Source organism: Hyperolius riggenbachi, chromosome 6 (genome assembly GCF_040937935.1).
Source record: "Hyperolius riggenbachi isolate aHypRig1 chromosome 6, aHypRig1.pri, whole genome shotgun sequence".
In the NCBI taxonomy this organism is placed as follows: domain Eukaryota; kingdom Metazoa; phylum Chordata; class Amphibia; order Anura; family Hyperoliidae; genus Hyperolius; species Hyperolius riggenbachi.
Window position 1 is genome coordinate 45,566,571 of NC_090651.1, and position 27,944 is coordinate 45,594,514.

Below are 27,944 nucleotides of genomic sequence, written 5' to 3' on the forward strand. Positions count from 1 at the left end.
ACGCAGGCTGAAATGGTTAATGTACCCCCCTCCATGCCGGTGCATTAAAATCTCTTATCTGTCCGGCTGCTGCTAGTGTCCAGCTGCTCCTGTTTTCTCCAGTCGCCTCCCACGTGATGCCACGCATAGCACATGGTGCATGTGCAGCCACGTGGGACACAAATGATGAAGAGGAAGCAGCTGGACACACATGGCAGCTGGACAAGTGAGAGATTTGAATGCACGAGCACCCGATCGACCATGTCAGCACACAATTTTCCAGCTTGCTCGATTTTTCAGCTTGCTCGATTTATACATTTGTTCAATTTCAGACTGAAATCGCTTAAATCCTTAATCGGGCAGGCTTGTTGTAGCACCGATTTTCATCCGATCCAAAGAAATTATCAAATCAACTGGTCAATCAGGCTGCAAAATTGCTAGATATACGGCCACCTTAAGGGTGGACAGACTAACCAGCAAGCTCATGGTGACCCAGAACTCATTGGAGTGTGTAAGGGACTACAATGGTCCTAACATCTTTAAGGGTGGACACATACATCCAATTTATTTTGATTGGCCAATCACTGACCAATTTTACCACCTCCATGTGGTATGTGGGTCAACAGATATTGAATATGACAAGCAGATTCTGTAGGTTAACCCTTATACTGCATGAAGGTGGTAAAATTGGTCAGTGATTGGCCAATCATTATTGAATGTGTGTACCAGGCTTAACACTTAACTTATAACTTAACCTATACCTGTTCTTCATTAATTTGGCATGATGTTATCTGAAGCCTCAGGCACATCCTTAACCGCTGTTTGACAATTGTTAAGACACTCCAGGATATGAGTGCTGTACAGACATACTGTTCAGCTATAGTTCCCCAGCATGTACTGTCAATGCAGGAGGGACGATGGGCGGCGTATTTGTCAACCTTTTGGTTTCCTGTGAGATGGATCACTGAACAACATTGTGAGATAGCTGTACACAGGCTAGGTTTTCAGCGGGGACCTCTCAGGATGATCATTATTACAAAGTTTCCTCTACTAGTTGCATGATGGTAAACCTGGAGTGAGTTTATTCACTTCAGCCTACAGGTGCTTTCACCTTCAGTATGAAAGCAATTTTCCCCTGTCAGCCCACTCCCATTCATCCGCCAATAACTTTTTCGCCACAGATTAAACTTTTTGTGAGCGATACTTGTTTTCAGTAATTACTTTATTTTCTATGCATTTTACACACAAAAAACAAAATACACACACAAAAAAGAAAAAATATACAATTGCTCCAATTCCATCCCCTAAGGTTTTAATAAGCAATTCTACTATACATAAACCCCACACATTTTATTTTCCCATTAGTCCCGGCTGTCACAAATTTTCAATTATGCCCCTAGCAGAATGTATGGCGTTAATATATTATGTGGAAATAAAGGTGTATTTTTTTCTGTTTTGTGTTTTTTGTGTCCCATCAATTGTAAGCACTTATGCACTATACCCTCATGACATACATATTAAAAAAAAAGTCCCTAAGGCAACTATTTATGGATTTTTTTATGTGTTTTTTTTTCAATCAATTGGGGTGGGGGGCTTTGAAAATTATTAAATTATTTTAATATATTTAATTTAAAAAGTGTGTACTGTGTAATTTAACTTATCGCCACTAGATAGCGCTAGAAACACTGCCTGGTTTACAAGGAAGTGTTTCATATTTTTTCCCCGTTCATTCACGTACTTTATTATGAATGGACATGGCCCCTGATTGGGATCATGTCCATTCATCACAGGCACTGCGGTTGGTTCGGGGAAGTCCATGCTTCCTTTCTCCAACTGCCACAAGTTTTGTGCGTGCGCGGGCACGGCTGCTTAAACACTATATATCCGTCCAGATAGAATTAAGCAGTACCCATGTGGGCGAAAATATCCGTCAATATAGGATTAAGTGGTTAAAAAAGTCAGACCTCAGTAGTGGCTGGTCCAGATTCTTCCTGGATCCTCGTCAAACGGTGAGTTCCAACACATGGTCTTCATTTTCTGGCTATGGAATGGACAAGTGTATCCAGATTAGGCAATCCTGAGCAAGGTCTGCTGTTCATGCATGACTTTCCTCTTCCATGCATGTGCACCTATATCTACTGGGCATGCGTAGATGCTACTTGTGCCTGCACAGTTTGGATGTGCTCGCCCAAAGCGATGCTCACCGCCAGAAAATACCTTTTTCACTAGTGCAACTCAAATATGCATATGATATAGTATCCCTATGGGCGTATTAGAGGAATCGGTGCAGGAGTCTTGGGCGCAGGATACAGCCTGTATGGCTTATCCTTCTCCTGCACAAATTCCCATTGATTTTAAATACTATTACACCTCTAGGCCATCATGCATGGGAGGGAATGAAATAATTTGGCTTCCAGCAATTGCTGGAGGTCGAATTATAGTGTTTTACAAGTAACTTCAGCTCCGTCTTCTGACGGCGCTGAAGTTACTCACTGCTGCGCCCAAGTCTCCTGCACTGGAGTGTTCACCCTGTGGACCATCTAGAGCCTATTTACATTTTACTGCAGGGTAACGCAATGACAATGCAAGGCACTGTGGCCTAGCACACTTACCGCATTGCGCCAGAAGTGCTCGATTGCCCCCTGAGCTGCTGCAAGGTCGACAGCGCGTTACCGTCGGACTTTCGCGGTAACGCAGCAGCCACGGAATGAATCAGACAAGTAAAAATGAATGTAGAGTAGTCGGTGACCCATCAACAGATAGAAACAGAAAAAGGATAAAAAAAAGGGGGGGGATTAAGCAACAAGGTGGCCCACAATAAAAATGATGTAATAATGTGCCAAGTGGGGACCTTACTCAAAAAAAGGTCACGACCAGGTAAACTACAATAGACAAGAGACCAACTAATCAGATGTTAACTCACAGAACATCTGGTAAAGAAATGCACATTGACAAAAATAGAAAAAAGACTTAAAAAGTAATAATTCATGCATATGCGCAGTGCCTACTCACATAGCACCAGCCAAATAGACCCTACAAGTGGCAATGCACTAACAGGCCATAGTGCACCAAAAGGAAGAAAAGTGCAACTAAAGCCAACCAAGCAAAGTACACAAACTCATTGTAAGGTTTGCCTGTCTTTGAAGTTTCCGCCGAGACCCGGGCGGAATCCGTCGCTTCCGGGTCTCCACACTTGTTCCCCACTGATGACGTCACTGCTGAGACACAAACCGCACATGCTGATAGGCGGAGGACACGTTCGCAATACGTCCTCCGCAAATGTAAGCAATAGTCAGCTGACTCCGGTCAGCTGACAGAACGGTGTCAGCTGACACCTAGGTAGGCTGAGTGCAGTGTGATTGGATGTGCGGAGTGTGGCCGGCCACTGATTGGTTGAAAGTTGCATTTAAACCTGCAGAGTTCTCCCAGTCATAGCCCGTGATAAGCAGAGCTTTGGCTAGTTGCTGGGTGCGCACTCACTTGTTGGTATTACTGGATCTTGACCTTTGGCTTGTATTGATGATTCCTGTCTGCTGTGATTAACACTTGCTTTGTTTCCTGGATACCCTTGCCTGCTGCCTGGGCCGACCTCTGCCTCGTTTCTTGGATAACCCTTGCCTGCTGCCTGGATTGCCCTCTGCCTTGTTTCCTGGATAACCCTTGCCTGCTGCCTGGACTGACCTTTGCCTTGTTCTTGGATAACCCTTGCCTGCTGCCCGGACCGACCTCTGCCTCGTTTCTTGGATAACCCTTGCTTGCTGCCTGGACTGACCTTTGCTAAGTTACTGGACATTCTAAGTAAGCCTGAACTAATCTTTGCATATTGAATAACCTTACATGCGATCCTTGCATGAACTCTCTCCTTGCCTGGGGCATTCACTGCCTGTTGGATAAAATTGCATGTGGACTTGCATGAACTCTCGCAAATCTGCCTGGATCCCTCACTGCCTGATTCTCATACATCTGTCATTACTGGCAATAGAGCTAGAGTATCAATTGCAATAGTGCTAGAGTATCAAGTAAGTTCATCAAGTAAGTTCATTAATCCAGCCTGTTTCCTGGGCCTGTGTGATATCACCACATTGTTTCATTGTATTATGATATTATTTGTATCCTGCACCTTGGTACAGGCTAGTGTTTTAAATTGTTTTTTTTTGCTTAATTGTTACACATTGCATTAATAACGCTCTTTATTGATTATATTCATTTGTGTGGTGCGGTTTTGTGGGATCTACTTTTCCCTTCTTTGTTAGATGAGACTGTTCTTTGGTCCTTTCAGCAGATGCTGAGCACACATGGATTGAGCATTTCTGATGGTGCCTGCCCACCTCCTGTCCTGCTTGAAATCATTATCTTTTTTTTGTAAGCAATTGTCACCTTCAAAGAAATGTGTGCAGCTTTCATCGCTTTGCACCAAAACAACCTCACATGCTAGGAAATTGCTTTGCACCTGAAAGGAACCATTTACCAGATCTTTAATGAAGTGACAGTTTGAGTTGCGGTAAATAAAGTTTCAGAATGTCCAAGTGTGCCCAGCGAGCGCCAGGGTCAACTCCTGAGACGTCAGCTACAGAATTGTGTTGTCACCTAGCATGCTCTGCAATGCTCAATATAAGCAGCAGGTGGCTGTGAGAGCATCTGCATGGACATTGCAGTGGAGACCCTTGCCACCAAGCATGTTCTGTAGTGCAGCAGGTGGGTGTGAGTGCATCTACATGGACATTGCGGTGGAGACCCTTGCCACCAAGCATGTTCTGTAGTGCAGCAGGTGGGTGTGAGTGCATCTACATGGACATTGAGTTGGAGACCCTTGCCACCAAGCATGTTCTGTAATGCAGCAGGTGGGTGTGAGTGCATCTACATGGACATTGAGGTGAAGGCTTTTAAACAAAATGTTTGTATCAAAAAGGGCAGCAAGGAAGGCACTTCTTTCTGACAAAAACATCAAGGACAGAATGAAGTTCTGCAGGAGGTATAAGGATTGGACAGAAGAAGACCGGTGCAAAGTTATTTTCTCTGATGAGTAGTCTCCATGACTGTTTGGGATATCTTGAAAATAGATTGTCTAGAGAAGAAAAGCAAGACGCTGCCATGAGTCTTTTTTTCATGTCCACAATGCAGCATCCTGAGACAATCCATGTGTGAGGTTGCCTCTCATCCAAGGGAGTGTGCTCTCTCAAAATTCTGTTGAGGAACACTGCCATGAATAAAGAATAATATCAAAAATGTCCCCCAAGAATAACTTCTCCCAACAATCCAGGCACAATTTGGTGATCATCTTCTGTTAATTTTCCAGCAGAATGGAAAACCACGTCCCAAGGCAAACGTGATAATGAAATGGTTTGGAGTACATAACACTCACATGATTGTGGCCTGGAAACTCCCTAGTGGATGGACAAGCAAAAAAACCCCAAAAGCTCACAAAGTGTGATCAATTCTAAGCACTAAACAGGCAAGAATGTATCACCATTAATCAGGACTTAGCACAGAAGCTGATATGCCAGAGGGAACTGCAGAACGTTATGAAGAAGAAGGGTCTCCGTTGTAAATGGGCCCTTATTCAATTCACCTTTTCTCCAAGGAGATATTGTTTCATTTTCTGTTTAAATTAACTTCAAAGCACTTTGCAATTGAAAGAGCATTTTTTGATAAGGTGTGAAAATGTCACCTAAAAGGAAACATTGGAGAAAAAGTGTATTGAATCGGCCAGAAAAGGCTCGTACAGACGTGCAACTATTCCTGCCCAGCTATCATCCAAACTTGGCTTGTTGGATGATAGTTGGGTGTGCGTACGCGTGTCAAACGACTAGACGAGTGACTGATAACAGGCTGTTTGCCCAATCCTACTGGCAGATCAACTCACATGACTGTTAGGCTGATATCGTGCAGTTGACCACATGTGTACAAGTCATTTGAGCAACTTGTACTTGTTTTGAATGTGCCCATATCGTGCAGTCCGTCGGCCCTCTTGTGCGCGCAGTTTGCAAATGATTAGGTTGTTCAGTTGATTGGTGCATGGAAAGTACAAGTGATGCAATCGCTCTGGCAGTTGGTCATGTCGTGGAGTTGGTAGCACACTTTGTTGGATGTGTGTACGAGCCTTAAAGAGGAACTGTAGCGAAAATCTTAAAATTTTAAACACATACAAATAAGAAATACATTTCTTCCAGAGTAAAATGAGCCAAACATTACTTTTCTCCTATGTTGCTGTCACTTACAGTAGGTAGTAGAAATCTGACATTACCGACAGGTTTTGGGTTCGTCTATCTCTTCATGGGGGATTTTCAGCATGGCCTTTATCCTACCTAATAAAGCCTAAGTGTCTCTGCGTCCCATGTCCCTGTGTGTGTGTTTTTCCACTCTGTGCATGTGCAGGGATGCAGAGACACTGATGCGCGACTTGCAGGGGAGGATGGGGCCAGGAGGGGTGGGCGTGCGCGCGCATGCAGTGGCGGTCGAGTGTGTTTGTCGGGTGTGCGCTCGCGCATGGCGGACGTGTGCAAGATTTATACACTGATGCTGGCCAGCCTCCCTGCTCACTGTACACTTCTTTGGCAGATGGACGGAGCAACTGCCATTCACAGTGCTTTTAAAAATAAAGAAAACCCTGAGAAACCCCTATGAGAAGATGGGCTACTCCAAAATCTGTCAGTAATGTCAGATTTATGGCTCATTTTACTCTGGAAGAAATGTACTTCTTATTTGTATATGTTTACATGTATTTAAAATTTTAAGATTTTCGCGACAGAGGTTCTTTAAGTCTTTTTATAAATTTGGTGTGTTTGCAAATAAAGCTTTTGAAACTCATGAAACATTTTTAAGTGTTCTTCAGCATGCCATAAAAAAAATCATCTAAAAATGCTGAAGCATCAGAATTTGTAAAACATAATATTTGTGTCACTGCCAAAACCTTTAGCCAATATTATATATTTGTCTATAGCCATTTATGAAGTATATTTAATACACAGCACCCTGCTATAAACTCCTCTGACTTGAACATTTTGCTTCTTGTATTTTTCTCTGTTATCATGCGTTGTGAATTTATAATAATATAAGTGGGAAAATGGTGTTATTAGAAAGAAAATGATTAAGAAAAACATTTCTAAAAGCAATGGGAGTTTATATACTGCTGCATACAATTTAAATTGCAAGGGGTAAGCTGTATGAGTTCCTTGCCAAATGTTAAAGAAAAAAAATAAACACAAAACATTTTACAGACATGGTGAGGTTTTTGTAAAACTTTTGCAACTTTTTAATATTTATTTTAAGCATAAATTTCAGATTTCCAGCCACAATACTCAAATTTAATGAAAAAATAAAGGGCAATGAGGCAGTGGCAGATCTGGTCTAGTATGATAATATACAAATGTCATTTTCTACCAGATGTATAGACATCCCCACATCTTTACATCCTCATCATTATACATAATTACTTTTTACCTTGTGGATGTTACATTTTTGAAATGTTTTTTTTCTTAGATGATAAGAATGCTTATCACAGTTTATTTTACCTTATGATTTGTAAATGTTACGTATAGAAGTATATAATTCTACCTCTAACAATTTATTGCACAGAACCAAGTAATAGGTTGGCTTATTATATAAAAAGATAATAATAACAGTACAGTGGCCTTTTAACATCGTCAAAAACATTATGTAAAATAGCAGAAAATATAATGTAAAACCATTATCCAATGGTCATTTGGTATGAATAATTAGCTTTACGCTATGGTTAGTTTGTCACATTTCGGTGAATTTATGGTTTTTACACACTCTATTAAAACAGTTTGGCCCATATGCAATTAAACTTTTCTCCTTAGTTTTCTCCAAGTTGATATTTCCCCACCTTGTCAATACAATGCCCGAGCAAGCAGGAAAATACACAAAATAATTTTGATAGTACTTTTTCCATTACTTTTGGTACTTTGTCAATTATGAAATGCTGAAAAATTATTTTAAACAGAAGATGAAAAATTATCACCTTGGAGAAAACCTAGGTGAAAAAAATTAATTGCATATGGGCCTTTGTGCGAAAAATAGGAGGAAAGGCAAAAATAGTAAAAAAAAAAAAAATACAAACCTCAAACTTGTAATTCTTACATGTTGTGTCACAAATGCCCTGTTTTCCAAAAATGTTCTATTCTTAACCCGTAAGACCAAAATTTCTACCAGCTACTGCAGATGAAAATAGTTTACAGCACAAATGTGTAACGAATCAGATGGAGATTAGTCGTGTTCATTTACATAAATCTAAGTACATTACACCAGATTTAAGTCATGGATTAAATCACAGCACATGTTTTTACAGATGCAATTTATGGTAATGTTTCTGTGTGTAATAGCATTTAACATTTTTATTCAAAGAAAAATATTCCACCTACCTGACATGCCACTAAATGGAAAAATGAAAAACAAAACTGAAAAAAAAAACAAAAAACAACAACATAGCTACAACAATTTTACAGTATTGCAAATTATTTTACATGTAAGCAATCAACCTAAGAGGTATACGGGGAAAATATAAAAACTTCTCCTTGCTTGAATGAAAATAAGGAGAATATATATATATATATATATATATATATATATATATATATATATATATATATATATATATATATATATATATATATATATATATATATATATATATATAGATATATATATATATATATATAGATATATAGATATATATATATATAAAACACACATGCCATTCATATCTACTGCATCTCATCTCAGAGAAAAAAAAGTACCTGCTTCCTGCTTAAGATCCTGCAGTGCATCTGGAGAGAAGTTTGATTTCTTGATTTCTCATCATCATATCTTAAGTATGAATCATTATTTAAATATCTACAGTTTAAGCATTTGCTGAAAAAATAATGGCAGAGCAGTGTTTCATCAGATGGACTCTATATGCTTGCCATTAACCCTTAAAATATTTTGCACCTTATAATACAAAAACAATCGCTGATATGTTTCACAATTGGGATTAAATGCTGATGTTGTTTAAAGCAATTTTATCTTTCAGACTGAATATTTTAGCTGTTGCAGATCAGTAAAACATGTTCCCTATGTATCTGAAAATAAAAATAAATACATACATAAACAAAATAGATAATAGTACTTTAGAAGTCTATGCTATAACATTTAACATAAATCTACAAAGTGAAATAGACATTATTCAACTTAATTTTTAAAGCTTGTTAAACTGTACTCAAAATGCCCAGTTCATAGGCATAATTCACAACGTTTTTTCACCCGTTTTCTTCTGTTTTCACCTTATCTATGTTACATTTTTAAGCTTTCAAAGAGCAAAAATATCATATAATTAAGGTAAGAAAAGTAATATTGAAATGAAGTTAATCAGAAATAACTTACTTTGAGTAATTATTTTGCTTGTAAATGTGCTGACAGGGTATTTTTAGTAATTAGATGATAAATAAGTCATTTATGAGAAGTTTTGCGAAATAGAGAGCAATAAAGATTTTTTTTCAAGGCATACATTTAAAATACACTGACATTATTTGATAGAGGTGCAGCTTGTAAACTGTTTCTCCAGCAAACGAGCAGCAGTGGAAATATTTACCTGTATTTAATATTACAAAGCACAAAGTAAAATGAAGTACCATGTGTTTGTCATCCTATCATCGCCTTCCTCGGATCTGAAATCTGATTAGTTTTTACTGGCTACAGCACTTCACGGTAAAGCAGACACAGGCCAGTTCAGAAACCACAGCCCAGAACAACGGGAGCACTTTATTCTGGTTCAACCAACTGCCTCATTTCCAGTGCTGGATACTCAAGTCTATTGCTGCGACTTCTAAGTGCACATGTAAGGGAATTCTCAGGTCTATTGCTGCAATGTCTACATGCACACGCACTCTCCAGTGGTTGCACAAATTGCCAAATCACTTAAACAGGGCGATTGGTCCTCAGTGGATGGATGACTTTAGCAAAGCCATCAGACTTTTTTGTTGTTGTTGTTTAAATTACTAAAAAATACTAAACCAAACAAAACAGCTAGTTTAATGGTACTGATTCTCACTGCACTGGTCAAACTTCAATGCTGGCTACATGCTTTGCAATTTTCATGATACAATCTTTATACAATTTTACCAACAAGGGTGCGAAGATGAATAGAATTTAATATAATACAGATAATATGAGTAGGTAAATTTAATCTCTCTTACTAAACAGTTGCTGAACAAAAATTACGATCTGTATTCACAATTCTTGCCTTAGGGTCCGTTTCCACTAGTGCAAATTAGCATGCTTTTTCTGCATGCAGATTCGCATAACCAATACAAAACAATGGGCCTGTTTCCACTAGCAAAAAAATCTGCAGAGCAGAGCCATCAGAATTCGCACACCGCAAGCATAGTGTGCGATTCGTCTGTAATGTAATTTATAGGAAAATCGCATGCGTTTTCGCCATGCAAATTTTCCATGCAAATTCACTTACATTTTTGCGTAAAATCACTGTAAAAGCACACAGGCACTGACATGGTTAAAATCACATGCTTACAAAAATACACGAAAACGTGTGCATTTTCATGTTGAAATTTGCATACAAATGCGTATCCGCATTCAAATTCTTTTCCGCAATGGAATCGCACTGCACTAGTGGAAACGTAGCCTTAGAGGTAAAATACCTATAACAGTGAAAAAAAAAAGTCATGGATCAATCATCACAATGCAACTTCAGAAAAGCTACAAATCGAACTATAATTTTTCATCTTCTGTTTAAATAACTTGTCAGCACTCTGCAATCGGAAAACTACAAATAAGTAGATGCAATATTACTGTCAAAATCATTCTAAACTTTTTCTTGCTTGAAGGTGTATTGAAAGACATTTTATTGATAATATGCGAAAATTTCACCTAGAAATCCGAGGAGAAAAAGTTAATTGAATAGGGGCCAGTCTGTTCACTTGCTCTTATCCTGAGCAGCCAACTACCGGTAGCAGTAACTTCTACAGGTGTAGGTAAGAAAAGACACACAGGCCCATATGCAATTCACTGTTCCTCCTTAGTTTTTTCCAAGTTGACATTTTTAAACTTGCCAATAAAATGCCTTTTAACCCTCTGGGCGATACAATTGCATCGCCTAGGAGGGGGCGCAGCACTTTTTTTTTTAAATTTTTTTATTTTTTAAACCATGTAGCGAGCCCAGGGCTGCACAGCGGCATCCCCCCACCCACTCCGATCGCCTTCGGTGATCAGAGTAAGCAGGAAATCTCGTTCAGAACGGGATTTCCTGCTGGGCTTCCCGGTCGTCATGGCGACCGGGTGGGATGACGTCACCGACGTCATGACGTCAGAGGAAGTCCCGATCCACCCCTCAGCGCTGCCTGGTACTGATTGGCCAGGCTGCGCAAGGGGTCGGGGAGGGGGGGGGCTGCGTGGCACGACGGGTATCGGCGGTTCGGCGGTGAGCGGCGGCGATCGGAAGTTGCACGCAGCTAGCAAAGTGCTAGCTGCGTGTAGCAAAAAAAAAATTATGCAAATCGGCCCACCAGGGCCTGAGAACTCCTCCTGCGCGACATACCCCGAGCTCAGCTCGGGGTTATCGCCCAGGAGGTTAAGCCACCAGAAAGCAAGAAAATGCTCATAATAATTTTGATAGTACTTTTTCACCTACTTTTTGGTACTTTTTTAATTGCAGAATGCTGAAAAAATAATTGAAATAGTAGATGAAAACATATATCCTAGGAGAAAAGTCAGGAAAAAAGTGAATTGCATAAAGGTCACAGTCTGTGAGGATGTTGGTTTTGCATAATATTAGTCTTAGTGGTTATTTGAACAGCTGCCTGTTTTTCAACATATACGCCGGTACTACTTTTTGCTTAGAACAAAAACTGTAAAGTTTTTTTAACAAAAACTGTAAAGTGGCAGTAAAAACAACCATTTCTCTTATATAATGTCAGTTTACCTGCACTTGATATTTCTGTGTTAGGCTATGTTCACAATGGCCTCAATTCACCAAGGGAAGTTCGGTAAAATAATTTATGTTGGTAGAACAAATTCACTAAGATTTCCCGCATGTGGTAGAAGTACGATAATTTACCGAACAAACATGCCTTAATTCACTAAGCCCTTCTTAGGAAGTCTCACTTACCAGCTCTGGAGCAGGTCAGCGGTCATGCAGGAAGCTGTGAGTCTATTTGCATGAGTCAGGGGGGGGGGGGGGGGGGTCTGTCCAGTGCATTCCCAGCATTCCGTTATATGCAGGGCAGGATTTAGGGCAAGGCCACCTAGGCCATAGCCTAGGACACAACATGAGAAAGGGAACCAAGGCAACAGGCAAACTGGTGCAGCATTTGGTGCAGCTTGCAAATGCTGCAATGCAGGGAGATCAGGAGAGTGCCTGACCGCAGTACTCTGCTGCTAGACACCTGTGCAGCGGCCACCTTTCTCTCTGTGCACATTTGAATTGCGGCTATGGACTTGGGCAGCATTGGAGATGGAAGGGAAGAGGAACCTTCTGCACTGGAGACGAGCGGAGAAATGAGTGACACAGATGGCTGCTGCGGTGTGAAGGAGAGCTGGCTACCTATACTGAAAGGGGGGAGGGGGGGCGGAATAATGGAGTCATCTGGCTACCTATACTGGAGGGGAAGGGAGGAAGGGTTAACTGGCTACTTATACTGGAAGGGTCATCAGGATACCTATACTAGAGGGAAGGAGGGGATGTGTCATCAGGCTACCTATAGTGGGAAGCGGGGAGGGCTCATCTCGCTACCTATACTGAAGGGGGGCGACTGGTGACAGTGGCCTTGGGCGGTAAAGAATACAGATCCGTCTCTGGTTATATGTGCTGCAGCCACCAGGGGCAGGTCTTCTGCATAAGAGTATACAGATATCCACATCTAAAGGGATGCAGCAAAGCATTATAAAGTATCTCCTTCCCCTGTTCTGAGTGAAGTCCCGCCCTCCAGGGTATCGGACCAAATCAGGTGAGAAGCAGGACTGTGCGGCTCTCCCTACTGGCTGCCTTGCTCTCCCTATTGGCTGTCTGCTACATCTGTCAATATGTTACTGCATGAAGAGTGTGAGTTACCAGCTGGTCAGAGCTGAAGGTAAATACCCAACACTTTTAATTTCGCATTGCTGAAGGCATTTTTCGGCAAAGCGCAGCACTGAACCATTCACTGTAGTGAATGAGATTAGCAGCGCAATGGGCGGTAGCACAGATGGCATGAAATCGTGAGCATTGCGTTCTGATTGCACAGCCATCCGCGTTTGTAAGTGTGAATGAGGCCTGAAGGTTACAACTGACAGAACTACTAGCATCTCAATGAACATTTACAGTAGCCTATCCTTGCTGATAAAACAATGGCTCAGAGATAAAATTGCAATTGTTAAATGGTCAGGTAAACTACCTAGTAACTTCCAGAAGAAACAAGTTAGCAGGGACTGGATTCAAATGGCCACAACTTTATGTACGTGACGTGGCATATCGCATGATGAGATTAACAGGTGTAAGTGTAATACCCTTCAAAACTCCTTGTATAATACCCTCCCAATATTTGATTTTGCATCATTGAAAATGCTGGGGTACTTTCATGAAACAGAGTAAAAAAAAGAAAAAGAAAAATAATTTTTAGTCTTACAGTCCTAGCTGTTCATCTTTGTCCCAGCGGTACATCATGTGACCAGTTCCAGGGCATAAGTCACATGATCTTTGTCGGAAAGTCAATGAGGTGACATCATCTCGATGATCAGATCCACAAACCCACGAAGGGGCACATTCCAGATCAGGTTTGGAACTCATAACAGTCCTGCAAAATACACATTTCTGAACCACAGGTACTATGCTGACAAGCTGTTACAGAACCACTCACTGTACTATCTGCGGGTAACATTATTTATTTTTGTAATAAAGTAGGTATTGGTTACATTGAATAAGTAAAACATTTCTGTAAAGGAAAAATGGAGTGCACGATTAATCTTGTAATTATTTATGATTTTGTTTTTTTGTTAGGACTTTTGTTAGGAGTTTTAAAGAGAACCTGAGATAGGGAATTAAAAAAAGACTTTACATACCTGGGGCTTCCTCCATCCCCCTCCAGGCTTATCGCTCCTTCGCCATCGTCCTTCTGTAATTGGCCCCGGAAAGTCCTCTGGTCCAGGGCCAACTATGCATGAGCGGCACAGCCGCGGTTGCATTCCTGGCAGACTGCCTTAGCCAGGAGTGTCTTGCGCAGTACTAATGCGCAAGCGCAGAATGCTTCCAGCATCAGGAGCGCAGCAGGGGAGCGCTCACAGCCGGACTGTGCCTGCGCTGACTGGACGACTTACCGGGGCCAGTTGCGGACCAATAAGGAGGTAAAGGAGGACAGCAAGGAAGCAATAAGCCTGGAGGGGGTTGGAGGAAGCCCTGGAAATGTACATTTTTATTAAAGTGGACCCAAACCAAACCGGTTTTTTAATTCAAAATATTTAGTTGCACCACCTGACACATACAAAGATAAATAAACACTCCTTCAAGCCTATGAGCATTTCAGTGCATACTTTTCACCCTTCTCTTTTCATAACTAGGGTTATACAGGTGTCAGCCATTAGCAATTCCTCATTTGCCGGACACCACCTACTCCACCAGTCTGCCGGATTCTGTCCCTGCAATATGAAAGAAAGGGAGGGGTTTCTCCAATAAATGTAAAATATTTTATATTTGTCATCATGCAGCTGAAAAAAGGCAGCTATTTATTATAATAATTTAGAAAATAGATTTTGTTTCTGAAATCTTGTATTTTTAATTTGGGTCCACTTTAATACCCCACTTTAAGTCTTGAATAATTTTGCATCAAGAGGAAAGTCATTGACCAAACAACACTGTCAGCCCTAGTTTCCTCTGGGAAATAAAAGAACACAAATGCAGACACCTAGCCTGCCATACCACCAAACCCTCTACTTGCCTCGCTAAATTTTTATGTATTATTTTTCTTAATGGCCCCTATCTAAGCTTTCTTAAACCTGGCAGTCTCTGGGCTCCTCTCTCCAATGCAGGGAAGAGGCGGCGGAGGCCAAGCCAAACTTGTACGCTAACCAGGGAGCCCTTAAACTAAACGGCTAAAGAGGAAGGAAAATAAACATCTTGAACAGGTCACGAAACTAATCTGCAAACACTAAATAAATGTTAGCGTTCTGGGAATTTATTGTAGGAAAGTGCAGTCAAACAAAAAAATATATACATATACATTTTATAAAGTTGTTACTTTAGTGGTTCCAGATTCAGAAATGTTCGGGATTGAATTTTTTCTTTTTTTCGGGTGGTTGGGGGGGCGGCAGGAGTCAACCGAAAGCACATCCAAACACACATGAATCTTATTATGGAATCACGTCTTAAAGCAACCGTCGTCTCTTGCTTTCCGACAGCACCCAACGCTAATTGAACATGTTAATCAAATGTTCGGTTATTAGATTTCATAAGTCCGACTTCAGAAGGTCACTGTAGGCCCAGAACATGTCTATAGGAACACACGTGATGTACATGATTAGGCCCATACAAACATATGGCGCTGGCATTCCACAGCTATCATCTGCATCCAAAAGAACATGCCGGCTGTATTTAAGTTAAACACTTTCCCTCTGTAACCCTACACTGCGGGCTTGTATATGCATTCCAAATCTTTAATTTCATCAGTATAGACCGTAATACAAACAAGACTGCCATTAAACATTTATTATGGTCAGCAAATTAACACAAGGAGGAGGCAGAGGAGGAAAAGGAATGAAGGGATGCCATCTAGTGGCTAAGAAAAGTAAATGCATATACTGTATAGTGAGAAAAGAATGGTCTAGGTCAACTTTCTACTCTACACTTCATTGCCAAAGCCATGTGGACTGAGGCAGGAAATTAAGGCGCCCACAGTGTTTGATAAATAGTGGGTGACGGGGCTGTCTGCAATGAAAAAATGCTATTATATGCTGCGGGCACCCAAATTTCATACTTATACCAATAGTTTCAATGGGTGCCTATGAGGTACCGGATAATTGTCTTTTTGCCGCTGAAGGCAATTAAGGTGAGGCATGGGAGGTGGGTGGTTAAGGTTAGTCATAAGGAGGTGAGGGTTAGACCCTAACCCTACGCGTACTAACGCATACCAACTGATGAAGTGTAAATGGGCCCCATTTACACTTAATCAGTTGGTACGCGTTAGTACGCGTTTTTTCCATAGCAGTGCGTTGTAAAAAATAATTTCAGTTACAACACGTTAAGTGTGACAGGTGCCATAGGAAAACATGGGCATTACTTTGAAAATCAGTTTTCTTTCAGATATAACTGAGAGCAACTGATTAAGAATAAAGGTTAGCTGTGGGCGTTGGGTAGTTAAAGGAAACCTGAGATATAAGAATATACATACATGGGGCTTTCCCATCTGAACCGATCGCTCCCACGCTGTTCTCCTCCGCCTCCTCGTTTGCCAGGTAGAAGCCACGTTATAGCTTGGCCATTTAGGGCTTACTACGCATTCGCGGCCTGGCCCCATACACGTGCCCTGCCACGCTCCCAAGGCTGGGAGCACTCTGCGCCTAAGAGTACCACTGCACAGGTGCAGAACGCTCCCAGTCGATGGAGCGAGATGGGGCACACGTGGACGAACTGTGCCCACTGGCCAAGCTAACGGGCTTCTATGATTGGTGTGGAGGAGGCTTGAGGAAGCCCCAGGTATGTATAAAACTTTATAATCTTACATCTCAGGTCCACTTTAAAGAGAACCCGAGGTGTGTTTAAAGAATGTTATCTGCATACAGAGGCTGGATCTGCCTATACAGCCCAGCCTCTGTTGCTATCCCAAACCCCACTAAGGTCCCCCTGCACTCTGCAATCCCTCATAAATCACAGCCGTGCTGTGAGGCTGTGTTTACATCTGTAGTGTCAGTCTCAGCTGCTCCCCCGCCTCCTGCATAGCTCCGGTCCCTGCCCCCGTCCCTTCCCTCCAATCAGCAGGGAGGGAAGGGATGCAGGCGGGGAGAGCAGCAGACTGACACTATAGAGGTAAACACAGCCAGCTCTGTCTCATTCAATAAACATCTGTATAGTATAAGGTGACAAAAAAAGATTAGATTTCCTCATTTTTTTTAAAATGAAAACAAACAATCGGTTGTATAGAAAAATCAAGTTTTATTTTTTCCCGAATTTCCCATTCTTTTTTTTATATGAGTTGATCGGCAATGGTGGAGATTCGAAACAATTTTTCAGAACATTGAATGGTGTGGGATAGATTATTAGTTTATCTGATTATAAACCCAAGCTGAGTTTTCAGGATTTTCTTCATAATTGGGGAAATATTAACCACCCTGGCGTTCTATTAAGATCGCCAGGGCGGCTGCGGGAGGGTTTTTTTTTTTTAATTAAAAAAAAACTATTCCATGCAGCCAACTGAAAGTTGGCTGCATGAAAGCCCACTAGAGTGCGCTCCGGAAACGTAACTCCGATCGCCTCCGGCGATCAGAATTAACAAGGAAGGCCGCAATGAGCGGCCTACCTTGTTTTGCTTACCTCGTCGCCATAGCGACGAGCGGAGTGACGTCATGGACGTCAGCCGACGTCCTGACGTCAGCCGCCTCCGATCCAGCCCTTAGCGCTGGCCGGAACTGTTTGTTCCGGCTACGCTGGGCTCGGGCAGCTGGGGGGACCCTCTTTCGCCGATGCACGCGGCGGATGGCCGCACAGCGGCGGCGATCAGGTAGCACACGCGGCCGGCTGCGTGTGCTGCTTTTTATTTGGTCTAAATCGGCCCAGCAGGGCCTGAGCGGCACCCTCTGGCGGTAATGGACGAGCTGAGCTCGTCCATACCGCTAAGGTGGTTAAACACGTGTGTGATATATTGATCAGATATTTCAGAAGTTACAATAAATTCAAAAAATTTAAAACATTTATGGTAAGGTATGGTTGTACTGAAAAAGTTTTAAGTGGCATTGTCAGAGAGACCCACCTTTCCAAAATAGAAGGGCTCAGACACACTATAAGCGCTTTTCTGAGAGCTTTTTGGCCTCCGGAGCTGAGAGCTTTTTAAAAAATGCTCCCATTGACTTTCATTAAAATCACAGTAAAATCGCGATCACGGTAAAATGTGCACGATTTTATCGCAATCTTACATAGATTTTAATGTAAGTCAATGGGATTGATTTTTTAAAAAGCTCTCAAAAAGCACTGGAGGCTAAAAAACACTAAGAAAAACGCTTATAGTCTGTCAATCACACGTGTGAATGCAGCCATAACATTTAACACAACATAAAGTGTGTCCATTTGATCTATTGACAATGTGTCTGCCGCACAGTAAGGCTATGTTCAAACTAAACTTGATAAAAGACCAAATAAATGGACATGTCAATGTATGCCGATATACAGTATATGGAAGTCTTTCAGGTATGTCTGTTTTGAATAAGTGCGCTGAGGTAACAATGCAAAATCTCATCCTACATGACCTTTTCACTGACACTGCACAGAACCAGGTCATGGATACATCAGAAACTATGCCATGCACCATGATTACATGGACAGACACAGTGAATCATACGACGGTCAATTAGAAAGTAACAGCCATTTTCTTTTATATGGCACACAGGTATTCTATGTAATTTAACTTGCATCTTACAGGTTAAACTCTTCTCTCTGTACACTACTTGTCACGTGACTGCAGAACACCAGTAACTGTTTGTTCAGCAGCATGCACTGTTCCATTACAAGTTGTCTGTTTGAGCTGCCAATGATGTAAAGAATGTTCTGCCGCAACATTAGCAGAGGAGGGGGCAGGTAAGGTGGGCGATCAAGTAAGATGAATGGATGAGATTCATGGAGGACTTACAAAATGGCCCTTTTCTCGGCTGCTAAAGACACACAGGGTGGAGCTTAAAAGAAAAAGGAACTTATGCTTCATACACACTTGAGATAACAGTCTTTGGAAAATGAAAGATCACAGACCAATTTTACCCCCTTCCATGTAGTATGAGAGCCATACTCTACACAGTCTATTCTATGGAGCTGCACTCCACATCAGATAAAATCTTTGCAAGAAGCTGCACACACAGATGCCCGTACACATTCAAAAGATCATTATCTGCAAAAGATCCGTTCCTGCAAAAGATCCATTCCATGCAAAATGCATTATAGTCTATGAGATCTGCAGATAATCATACACACTTGGTTTAACAGACTTCATCTGCATATCTGGCAATCATCTGCAGATCTGAAAATCCAACCTGTTGAATCTGATCTGCAGATGATCTGCAGATGATTGTCTGTTAAACCAAGTGTGTATGATGATCTGCAGATCTCATAGACTATGAATGCATGTTGCATGGAATGGATATTTTGCAGGAACAGATCTTTTGCAGATAATGATCTTTTGAGTGTGTACGGGCCATCTTTGTGTGCAGCATCCTGCAAAGATTTTATTTGTTGGGGAGTGCAGCTCCATAGAATAGACTGTGTAGAGTATGGCTCTCATACTACATGGAAGGGGGTAAAATTAGTCTGTGATCTTTCATTTTCCAAAGACTTTTATCTCAAGTGTGTATGAAGCATTAGTAGGGATGCATTTTCCCCCTTGTAAACATTAATCCCTCCAGCACCAGGGCCCCAACAGGTTTCTGAACTTATTATGTGCATAATGTAACTTCAATACCATTTTAAAGCAATCAGTAAAAATGATGTTCTGTTTACACATTCAGAACTTGAAAAATAGGACTTTATTCTATTAGCAACTTAAAGTGGAATTTAGATGTAGATCCTTAAGTGTAAATTGCAGTTGCCCAAAACATTTGCAGGAACAAACGCAGTGAAGAGATTCTGTTACGAACATTCCGCAGAGATCACCTGGCAGGACTAAAGATGTCACCGCCAGTGATCAATTTCAGAATATAAATCAGGGAGAGGAGAGGTTTTACAATGGTCAAACGCTGAGTAAATTAATCATAAATGAATACTGTAATAAATTAAGCATTTTAATTCTTTATGTTAGTTTCACTACGGTTCCTCCTTAAAGTGTACCAGAGGCAGATCTAGAGGGGGCAGATGAACACAAAGGCATGTTCCTTGCTCTATGCTATCCTTCTGTGTCCCCTCCACACCGGTTTTTGCCCCCCCCCCCCATGCTCCAGGCTGTGGCCCCCCCAAAATTGCCGACATGCAGCTTGTCGGCAATCTCGGGGGAAAGGGGCGTCCCTTGCAAGAAAGGCACTCCGGCAAAATGCCCACTCTGGGCGTCAGGAACGCCCCCTCCCTCCTCTCAATGGCCCTTTGCTGCCTATCCCCTCGCCCATTCCCTGCCTTTCTGAGCTCTGTACTTCTCGGATGAGAGCACAGAACTCTGTATGCAGTGTCATGACCCCTGACAGTAAGCCATTACATACTTCAGAGGAGTCGGGGAGTGGTGGTGAAGAACACTACCTGATCTGGCTTCGCACCCCCCTACAACCCGCCCCCCCCCCCCCCCCGATTATGTTTTTTTTTTTTTACAAAACAACGCCAGCTCAGGTTCTCATTAAAGCCCATTGCATCCTGGAATCGGCCCTGAAGTTCATACATTCATAGCAAATGGCAAATGTAAAATACAGGGTTTTAGATACTGTCATTTTTCAACATTAGTCCTCCTTCAACTCCATACAGGAATACAAGGCCTTGATGTGAAATGTCTCTCCTGTAAATTTCCAGTTGGGTGTGGAGGTAGATTACACAGGAAGTATTATGTCTCTGTCATGTGAAGGAATGATAGACTTGTCTCTGGATCCTCCACAGATTCTTCACACAGATCACCCTGCTGGTCATCAGGTGCTTCCCGCCTCCTCCTCCGGCGAGTGTACACCGACCTGCTCTCCTTCTCCATGCACTCACTCTCACTCACAGCGCCTCTCTTCTGCAGAGCGGCCTGCAAGCAGTTGAAGAATCTGCAAAGCAATAACAGAGTGAACAGCGCCACCTTGAGGAGAATCAGAGTTGGTGCAGGACAAATTCTCAATACATTATCGAATAGTTAAAAGAAGCCTCATATTTAGAAACATTTTTTTTCAATCAATTTACAAAAGTATACTAATTCACAACACAAGCATGAAACATTTGCATAGTACAACTAAGGCCCGGTTCACATTAGCGGTTGCTATCCGGAATCGCCGTGCCGGAGCCGTGCCGGAGCCGGACCGCATGCGGACCGGACGAAACGGACGCACGGCATAGCAATGAAAGTCTATGCGACCGTTCACATGCGTCCGTTTCGTCCGGACCGGAGCCGGACCGGATCCGGACTCCGGCGTCCGTTCCAACATGCGCTATTTTTTGGTCCGGCTGACGTATCCGGACCGGAGCCGGAATGTTGCATCCGGCCAATGGAAACCAATGAGAACCGGAGAGCGCACAACACACTGGCTATAAAAACCGGATGTTATACCACACTTCCTATGCTGACTCTATGGTATGGTGGCCATTTTGGATGGGGACCACATGGCACCAGCGTTCACAGAGTGGAGCAGCAGTGACTTCATGCTGGAGCTGTTTGGCAGCAACATGTCTGACGATATGTCTGATAACGAGGGGGTGAGGCCCTACACATCAGAAGACCTCATCCTACAGGTGCAGCAGGTACCAGCCCTGTGGGACAAGGGGATGCGGACCACAGCAACATCAAAAAATGCAGAGGCCTGTGGAAAAAAATTGCCAATCTGTATGTGGAGGACTTTGAGCACTTGAGCAAGAGACAGCAAGGCACAGAGGGTATGTTGACTAGAAGTTTTTGGGGGGGCTTGTGGTTAGCTTGTGATGTATTCCACTTTTGCTATGGATTTGTGTCACCCACGTGTTGCCCACCCACCTGTTCCCCACCCACCTGTACCCCACCTGTGATGTATCCCACCCACCTGTGATGTATCCCACCCACCTGTACCCCACCTGTGATGTATCCCACCCACCTGTGATGTATCCCACCCACCTGTGATGTATCCCACCCACCTGTACCCCACCTGTGATGTATCCCACCCACCTGTGATGTATCCCACCCACCTGTACCCCACCTGTGATGTATCCCACCCACCTGTGATGTATCCCACCCACCTGTGATGTATCCCACCCACCTGTACCCCACCTGTGATGTATCCCACCCACCTGTGATGTATCCCACCCACCTGTGATGTATCCCACCCACCTGTACCCCACCTGTGATGTATCCCACCCACCTGTGATGTATCCCACCCACCTGTACCCCACCTGTGATGTATCCCACCCACCTGTACCCCACCTGTGATGTATCCCACCCACCTGTGATGTATCCCACCCACCTGTGATGTATCCCACCCACCTGTACCCCACCTGTGATGTATCCCACCCACCTGTACCCCACCTGTGATGTATCCCACCCACCTGTGATGTATCCCACCCACCTGTACCCCACCTGTGATGTATCCCACCCACCTGTGATGTATCCCACCCACCTGTGATGTATCCCACCCACCTGTACCCCACCTGTGATGTATCCCACCCACCTGTGATGTATCCCACCCACCTGTGATGTATCCCACCCACCTGTACCCCACCTGTGATGTATCCCACCCACCTGTGATGTATCCCACCCACCTGTGATGTCTCCCACCCACCTGCGATGTACCCCACCTGTGCACATAAAACATACACAATGACCAATTATTAAACATCAATTTATTGTAAAAAATTAAGACATTTAAAATCACTTAAAAACTTGAAACTCCAAAATAAACACATTTCAACAAAACATATTAAAAACCAAACATTCACCCTCGTCCTGGTGGTGTGGTAAAATAAAGTCTCAGTTGGTCCCTGTTCCGCAGTGACACTACCCTTGGCCTGGTTGCATACCTCCGCAGGGGCATTAGTGGAAGCACATTCGGGGGTTCCGGAGTCTCTCTTTCCTCCTGCCGCACAAAGTTGTGGAGGATGCATGCTGCCTTCACCACGACAACTGCGTTGCCCGGTTTCAGCAGCATGGGCGTGTGGAACACCCTCCACTTTGACACCAGGATCCCAAATGTGCACTCCACCATTCTCCTTGCACGGCTCAACCGAGCATTGAAGTGTAGCTGGCTGGCATCAAGTCCCCTGTCTGGGTACGGACGCATTACATGGTCGGACAGGGCGAAGGCCTCGTCCCCCACAAACACATAGGGGTAGGCCGGTGCCCTTGTCCCAGGCCAGGGTCTGTCACGGGGGAGACGCAGTCTGCCTTCCTCCATCAGCCGGCAAAGGGTCGTACGCTGGAAAATTCCAGAGTCATTGGAACTACCGTACGACCCCACGTCCACGTACACAAACTTGTAGTCCGCATCTGCCACTGCCATTAGAACAATGCTGAAGTATTTTTTATAGTTGAAATAATGGCTGCCACTCCCCACGGGTTTCTGAATCCGGATGTGTTTCCCATCCAGTGCGCCAACACAATTAGGAAACTTGCACTCGGTCCAGAAGCCCTGGGCGATCTCCTCCCATTTCGTGGTGTCTGGCACAGGCATGTATCTGGCCCTCAGTCGCGTCCAAAGGATCCTCGAAGTCCTCACGACGATGCCTGCCACCGTGCTCTTCCCAATACGAAATGTGACATGTAGCGATGTATATGTTTGTCCAGTTGCGATGTACCTACAAGAGAAATAATCGAAATCAATTTTTCATGTCGTTACAGGAGAAAGGTTCAAGACAAGGTGGCGCAATATACGTGATGCATACGTGAAATGGCTACGGAAGAAAAAACTTGCCGAACGAAGTGGCAGTGGCGGGGGAAAGCGACAAAAAGACTACCAATTTGCCAAGCAATTGTCTTTCATCAATGCAAGCCTGGAACCTAGACTGTAAGTACCACTACTGTGGGCAGGAACTGAGAGCTCATTTACTACCATGACTTCGGCCATGTATTGCTATAAACTGGCCTCAATTCCCATGGCTAGCGAACTTTTCTCACAAGCTTTATCAAATGTTTGGTAGAAACGGTTGATAAAGTGTTTGCTAGTGTTTGCTAGCTCTGTGAATTGACGCCACATGCTGTTTGGCACACCAATAAATATTGTTTTTATCTACAGGACTGAAGACAATTTGGAGCAAGAGGAACCGACCCAGGAGGCACGGTTCAGCAGTGAGGAGAGCTTGGTGGATGATGACGTCGCCGATGTAACCTATTTCCCCGAGGAGAGGAGTAGGAGGAGGGCCACCAAACTCTCATAACCCGGCAGTTGCAAGATGAGGACAGGGGCCATATCATGGAGCAGTACAAGTCCCACATCACTTCACTGCAATGTGAGCTCGACGCTGTACATGGGCACTACAGGGACGAGCTTAAAATGATGCATGAGATGCACAGAGGAGAAATCGACCAACTGCGTGCGCAGCATCATCAGTCGGTGGGCCAGCTGCAGAACATGATGCAGCAAATGCATCAACAAAGCAAGGAACTACTGAAATTGCAGGCACACCCGTGTTTTCACACTGTGATGTCTCTAATACCATATTTGGAAAAGGTGCCTTCCCAAAACATGATGGCGTGCCATTCCACTTTGCGGAGGTGATCAAACAGCACATGGACACGCCATTATTGCAACCACCAATTTTTAGACCCCCACAACCAACAGCGGTGCCCACCTGGCAATCATCACAGATATACACCGGCTACAGAGGCAGTCAATATGGGCCACCGCTGTCAGGGTCCAGCTCATCCACGACCAGCACCCAAGAGAGTCCAGATTTCCAGGCAGCAACTCCCACCTTTTCTAGTAGTGGTGCCGATACAATTTGAAAAAAAAAGTCAAATTGTTCCTGGACATGCTCCTCTGAATACCTCCGATCCTCGGAGGAAGGATACCATCACAGGGCTTTTTAGCCCAACCTTTTCCCTGCCCCATCTCCTTCAACCAAGGTTCTGAGGTGTTCAGATGACCATGTCAGGGAACTTTTGGTTTTGCTGGACTTGAACTTTAGGGCCTGGTGTCCCCGAAAGACACTACCTGGGTCACAACCTTGTGCCTGTTGCACTGCACCTGTAGTCCTGCACCTGTGCCTTTGATTCCTCTTGTTCCTTACTTTGTTGTTCCTAATCACTTGCACAAGACCCTTGGAGCCATGGGTGAAGGACACCTTCACTGGTCGGTGAGAGGCCTAGCCTTTTCACTGACCTGTGTCCTTCATCCATGGCTCAGAGGGTCCTGTGCCAGTGGTTAGGTTTTTGAAGCACTTCAATTTATTAGGGCCTGGTGTCCCCGAAAGACACTACCTGGGTCACAACCTTGTGCCTGTTGCACTGCACCTGTAGTCATGCACCTCTGCCATCGGTTCCTCTTGCTCCTCACTTTGTTCTTGTTCCTAACCACTTGCACAAGACCCTTTGAACCATGGATGAAGGACACCTTGACTGGTCGGTGAGAGGCCTAGCCTTTTCACTGACCTGTGTCCTTCATCCATGGCTCAGAGGGTCCTGTGCCAGTGGTTAGGTTTAGAAGCAATAATAATTTAGGGCCTTTTGTCCCCAAAAGACACTACCTGTAGTCCTGCTCCTCTGCCATCGGTTCCTCTTGCTCCTCACTTTGTTCTTGTTCCTAACCACTTGCACAAGACCCTTGGAGCCATGGATGAAGGACACCTTGACTGGTCGGTGAGAGGCCTAGCCTTTTCACTGACCTGTGTCCTTCATCCATGGCTCAGAGGGTCCTGTGCCAGTGGTTAAGTTTTTGAAGCACTTCAATTTATTAGGGCCTGGTGTCCCCGAAAGACACTACCTGGGTCACAACCTTGTGCCTGTTGCACTGCACCTGTAGTCATGCACCTCTGCCATCGGTTCCTCTTGCTCCTCACTTTGTTCTTGTTCCTAACCACTTGCACAAGACCCTTTGAACCATGGATGAAGGACACCTTGACTGGTCGGTGAGAGGCCTAGCCTTTTCACTGACCTGTGTCCTTCACCCATGGCTCAGAGGGTCCTGTGCCAGTGGTTAGGTTTTTGAAGCACTTCAATTTATTAGGGCCTGGTGTCCCCGAAAGACACTACATGGGTCACAACCTTGTGCCTGTTGCACTGCACCTGTAGTCATGCACCTCTGCCATCGGTTCCTCTTGCTCCTCACTTTGTTCTTGTTCCTAACCACTTGCACAAGACCCTTTGAACCATGGATGAAGGACACCTTGACTGGTCGGTGAGAGGCCTAGCCTTTTCACTGACCTGTGTCCTTCACCCATGGCTCAGAGGGTCCTGTGCCAGTGGTTAGGTTTAGAAGCAATAATAATTTAGGGCCTTTTGTCCCCAAAAGACACTACCTGTAGTCCTGCTCCTCTGCCATCGGTTCCTCTTGCTCCTCACTTTGTTCTTGTTCCTAACCACTTGCACAAGACCCTTGGAGCCATGGATGAAGGACACCTTGACTGGTCGGTGAGAGGCCTAGCCTTTTCACTGACCTGTGTCCTTCACCCATGGCTCAGAGGGTCCTGTGCCAGTGGTTAGGTTTTTGAAGCACTTCAATTTATTAGGGCCTGGTGTCCCCGAAAGACACTTGGGCAGCTATGCCCTGCAACTCTTCCAGCACAAAGTTGGTGGTTGGTGTTCCTTAAAACTGACTGGGCTATACCATAGATATGTTATTTTTTTGTCTTCCATGTTGGAAGAATGTTTCCATGTTGGAAAGTGGTTGTTTTTGCAATAAAAAATTTTGTTTTTACATACCTCAGTGTGATGAGTAGTTGTTCTTGTGGTGTGACTGCTCTCCTGAACGTGGTATCCTTCTTCCTAAGGTCATCCTTCACCATCTCCAAAAGGGTATCAAACCTGTCAGGAGATGTAAAGGAAGAAGCTGTAAAGTATGTTGTGGGACAAGGTGTTGGGTGGAGGATGGGGGAGGTGTGTTTACAGAGGTTTGGGAGTGTTGTGGAGGGTGGGGGTGTAGTGTATAGCTAGGTATACAGGGGTGTGGGGGTCAGGGTGGTGTGTTTAGCTAGCTATACAGGGATGAGGTGTTGTGGGGGTGAGGGTGGGGTGTTTAGGAATGGTGGGGGTTGGTGTATTTAGGCCTATATACTTACAGGGGAATAGACATCCGAGTGTAGCTGTAGAACTTCTGTGGGTGTCGTCTGAGGTCCCGGTAGAGGGCCTGGAACTCTCCCTTCCTCTGCCTCCTGGCTAGTAGAGGGTGCACCCACCATCTCCTGCGAGGAGCACGCCTTCTCCCCACATAGTAGTAGGTAAACAACAGGAAGGAGAGAATTCCCAGGTAATAAGCGTAAAAAATGACTGGATCCATGGTCCCAACTGCTGTCTCTGTATCCAAGGATGGTCTCCACACGTCCAGCTGTCTCCAACAATGACCCCAGAGCTTCTGCTGACCTCCCAGAACCCCAGGTATTTATACAGGTTGTTATCGCTTTAAGAATCCGGATCCGGACCGCAACCGTGTTCATACCGCACGGAAACCGTATGCAACCGGACCGGATCCGGACCGGATCCGGACAGGAACCGTACGGTTCAGGTCCGATCCGGCTCCGGTGCGGTCCGGACATCCGGTTCGGTTTTCGCAAAACCGCAAGTGTGAACGGGGCCTAACCTTTTCAGAAATGTAAATCTAATTGCCAGGTTATTGCACTTCCAACAAAATGGACATTTTAACTTTTTAATGCAAACAGAATCCTCTATAATAAAACCCCTGTGTCCCTGCGTGTGCTGTCTCTGTGTAGCTGGGTCCGTGCTTTTTGCTACTGCACATGTGCGCAGCACGGACTCAGACAGCCATTGAGACAGGGCGGGGCCAGTGAGCCGGGCGGGTGTGTGAGCGGGCGGACAAGTGTGTGCAGCAACATGCAGCGGCGAGAAACACAGACCCTAGAGCCCGTTTTTAAATGGGCTTGAGTCTGCTAGTGTTTTATAAATGTTAATTTAACTACTTTACGACCGCCTCACGCCAATGGGCGTGACCGCAGCGGCAGCCCCAGGACCGCTTAACACTAATTGGCGTCAAGTCCTGGGCTGCAG

General features: G+C 44.0%; 1 protein-coding gene across 2 annotated transcripts in view; it reads right to left on the bottom strand.

Annotated features, from left to right (window-relative positions):
- Nucleotides 1-20,431: 20,431 nt before the first annotated feature.
- The window catches only part of TYW3 (tRNA-yW synthesizing protein 3 homolog), a 41,273-nt gene continuing 33,760 nt past the window's right edge, over nucleotides 20,432-27,944 (bottom strand). For both annotated transcript variants that reach the window (XM_068239211.1, XM_068239212.1), the window contains one exon: nucleotides 20,432-20,877. In XM_068239211.1, coding sequence (XP_068095312.1) covers nucleotides 20,676-20,877 — 202 coding nt within the window. In that variant the 3' untranslated portion in view covers nucleotides 20,432-20,675. The remainder of the gene's footprint in view (nucleotides 20,878-27,944) is intronic.